A 3,705-nucleotide genomic window follows, 5' to 3' on the forward strand; every position below is an offset into this window, starting at 1 on the left:
ATATATATATATAATCACTTATAAAACAAAAACTTTCTCTCCAGCTGTACTGACGAAATAACCAGAATATTCTTTATTCGTGTCACATCAAATAATTTAAATTTCTGCAACAATTTATTTTAACAAATTTATACTTACCGGCATTTATAACAAACTTGCGTACTATTTTACATTTGCATGATAACTAACTAAAATTGCTTTGTTTTAATAATGTTAACTGAAATTTTTTGTTTATTTTATATTTATTTATTTACAGGAAATATTATTGAACGTTTACTTATTTTATAAATATAAATTTAAATATAATATTATGTAATTTTTCGAGATTTCAAGAAACTCACAGCTGAATATAAAGAAAATTCAAGTTTCTTTTATTATTTTTATCACTCAAACATTATAGAATACAATTACATATAAAAGTGAAAGGGTATTTAATTCAAGTGTTCAATACCTCTTTATGCTGTCGTATATTACTCAAATGTTGTAAAGTTCAAGAAATGGACATCATTCTTTAGGTTTTAAGACATTATTCTTTATCTTATTTATTTTCCTTTTGGGTTTCTTTTTTACTTTTAGTTTCATTTCGGGATTTTCTTGCTTCTCTCTTAAACGATGCTTTTTCGTAATTTTCCGTTTAGGTTTCCTTACTTTCCGTTTCATTTCAGGTTTTCCTTCCTTCTTTCTTAAAGGATACTTTTTCATTAATATCTCTATACTCGGTCTTTCGTGTTGATGACTTTGGAAACAACTTATGCCAATAACAATAATTAGTAAGAACGGTAGAGGTGTAAAGTAATTCCAAAAGCTATACATCTTCCATATAGTTTTACTTATACAAGATCCATTTCTGAAAAGTAATATACGTGATAAGTAACATTTTTACGCTACAAAATACTTAGCTTAAAATCGTCATGATAAGAATAAAAAAGTTTTCGAAAATTTATCAATTGTAATCAAACAACTGATTTAAATTGATAGATATACGGAGGCGCATCTAGAAATATGTCTTCCCTTGGCCCACAATAGGGAGGCATCCCCAAACTAATAGTTCTACTTTTGCACTGAATGATTCTATTTTACAATTTTAATTCTTCAATGGCTAAATTTTTACAGATTTTTGATATAAAAATCGTGGAAAACCGATTTGTTGTTTAGGATCTGATACAATAAAAAATACATTTTGTTATACAAATTTAATTAAATATGTTTATACAGGTTAAATCGAAGTAAAATTACAATGCGTGTAATGAAGGCTTATTAACACAATAATATTGCTACATAGCTTATATACTGTTTTTGTAGGACAAAAGGTGGGTATCCAGTAGCTCAAGAACGGAAGGAGCAATGAACAAAATTGAAAATTTATCAATACTACTACCACTGTGTTCATGTAGTGTACAATGTGACAATTTATTAAACCTATTTAACTGATAAGTCTTATTTTGGTCCTGCTTGCGATTTTGTTTTAAAATCGTGCCAAATTTGAACCTTCGAGTTTTTTTTTACAAATCTTCACATTTTAACACCTCCTGAACTCGAGAAAGTAAAAAACACTGACAATAATATTCTGTGTATATGTATGTGTGTGTTGCTGTCTATTTTGTTTAATATCTCAGAATGTAGTGAATATTAAGTAACGAAATTTGGCACTGCAGCTTGTGTATAAGAGGCATTGTTCGTCTTAAATTTTGGTGGTGAAAGGTCGAGAGGGTGGGGAGAGAGAGAGGTAGTGATGTAATATAACTCGAAAGGGGTAGGTAGGACTTTATGAAGAATTCTTTCGTTATTAATATTCGCACTTTTTAAACAAATCTCATCCCTATCCTAAAAATTTAAAAGTTTTTGTAATTTTATAGTAATTAAAAATATGAAAATTTTTTATACCAAAATCTCATAACAGACGACGCAACATAATTTTATTTATTTTGCTTATGCATATAAAAGTTATTTTTTAAAATAAAAACTCACAACAACCGGGAAAGTTACGCAACCTGATTTTTTAATTGTATGTAAGTTATATTTGTGGAGTTGAGGCTGGAAAATTAACTCCCGAACTATTTGTTTTCCGCGAAGAGTTTTATGGTTCCTGAACATTGCAGTGTATTTGTGAAGTTTTTAATATAGTAGAAAAATTTACACAGTTCATTAATATGATTCAATTTTATTCAAAATTTCTTTGTATAATGTAATTTATAAAATATAGATAATCTACAACGTCACCATTGAAGTGCGAATAAGTATACTTTCTCGTTAAAGTTCAATGTGACATAAACATTATTTAACTAATACATATTTAAAAATTATTTTAAGAATACCGAAAGCCATTAAGAATGGATGCAATCATTAATCCTCATTTAACTAATTTATTGTATGCGACTAAAGTGACTACAGTCGACCCCCCTATAAGATCATTGATTTTTCCGTTTTATCTGAATTACATGTTGTACGAGTCACTTAGATTTTACAAATATGTGAGCCATTCACAGTCCGGCACACGTATTTGTAAAATCTAAGTGACTCGTACAACATGTAATTCAGATAAAACGGAAAAATCAATGATCTTATAGGGGGGTCGACTGTATTCATCTCATTTTCAGACACTCTGTGCTTCCATATATATATACTTAGGTACATTTTTTAAATACGTTATGACCCATCGAGGGTCATAACGTATTTAAAAAATGAAAATTATCGTAAAACTATCACATATTTCAATTAATTACGAAATTATATCATTTCTCTACTTAGTAAAACTTACCTGAAACACATTCCGTATCCATTATCACAAGAAGTTCCTGGAATTTTTACATAAACTTCGTGTTTAGATGGAAAAAGTTGTAACTCTTTTGCGCTTCGACATGTATTCGTTTCATTCATACAACAAATATGACATTCCGAATGACGAGTCTTACATTGGCAAGGTTTCATACCGTGATCGAGACAGACGTTGCTTTTGCATTGTCCCTTGTGACAGGTTCGAGAATTTTGTCTGCAAGGCGTCCCGTCTGGTTGCATTAAACCGGAACAAAATGAAGAAATTCCATCGCAAAACGTAGTAACATTAAAGCATTCTATGTTACTGAAACATAGTTGCCTTTTGCTATATTCTATAATATCGCAATTGTCGTCACAGCATTGTCCTTTGCTAGGTGAACAAAGCATGCCATTTCTCAGTGTACACTGAGACGGGTATTCATTAATTCTGCAACAATTGTGAACAGCTGTGCAATTTTCTGTTGAAGAATCACAATCGCAAGATTCTCCTTCTTCTACGATTCCATTTCCGCAATTCGATAACTCTCTTCTCAACAGACACGTTTTTATTCCTAGTTAGAAAAATAACAATACAAAATTAAATTTATAGTGAATAAATATAAATAGATTTTAATTCATTTCATAAATAATATTAAACTGTAAAATATTTTTAAAATTTACTTGATTGCTTTACGAAGTTTTTNCATTAAAGCATTCTATGTTACTGAAACATGGTTGCCTTTTGCTATATTCTATAATATCGCAATTTTCGTCACAGCATTGTCCTTTGCTAGGTGAACAAAACATGCCATTTCTCAGTGTACACTGAGACGGATATTCATTAATTCTGCAACATTTGTGAACAGCTGTGCAATTTTCTGTTGAAGAATCACAATCGCAAGATTCTCCTTCTTCTACGATTCCATTTCCGCAATTCGATAACTCTCTTCT

At 29.9% G+C, this 3,705-nt stretch overlaps 1 protein-coding gene across 1 annotated transcript; it reads right to left on the reverse strand.

The window, feature by feature from the left end:
• Positions 1-359: 359 nt before the first annotated feature.
• LOC111617340 lies at positions 360-3,127 on the reverse strand. Its single transcript, XM_023358643.1, has 2 exons — positions 2,759-3,127; positions 360-847 (listed from the first exon to the last, which is right to left on the reverse strand). Exons 1-2 carry the CDS (start codon positions 3,013-3,015, stop codon positions 505-507), a joined length of 600 nt encoding a protein of 199 aa, XP_023214411.1. The 5' UTR covers positions 3,016-3,127; the 3' UTR covers positions 360-504.
• Between the last annotated feature and the right edge of the window lie 578 nt (positions 3,128-3,705).

The sequence above is a fragment of the Centruroides sculpturatus genome, unplaced genomic scaffold, assembly GCF_000671375.1.
Source record: "Centruroides sculpturatus isolate CEXI.00-Female unplaced genomic scaffold, Cexi_2.0 scaffold5591, whole genome shotgun sequence".
Lineage (NCBI taxonomy): Eukaryota > Metazoa > Arthropoda > Arachnida > Scorpiones > Buthidae > Centruroides > Centruroides sculpturatus.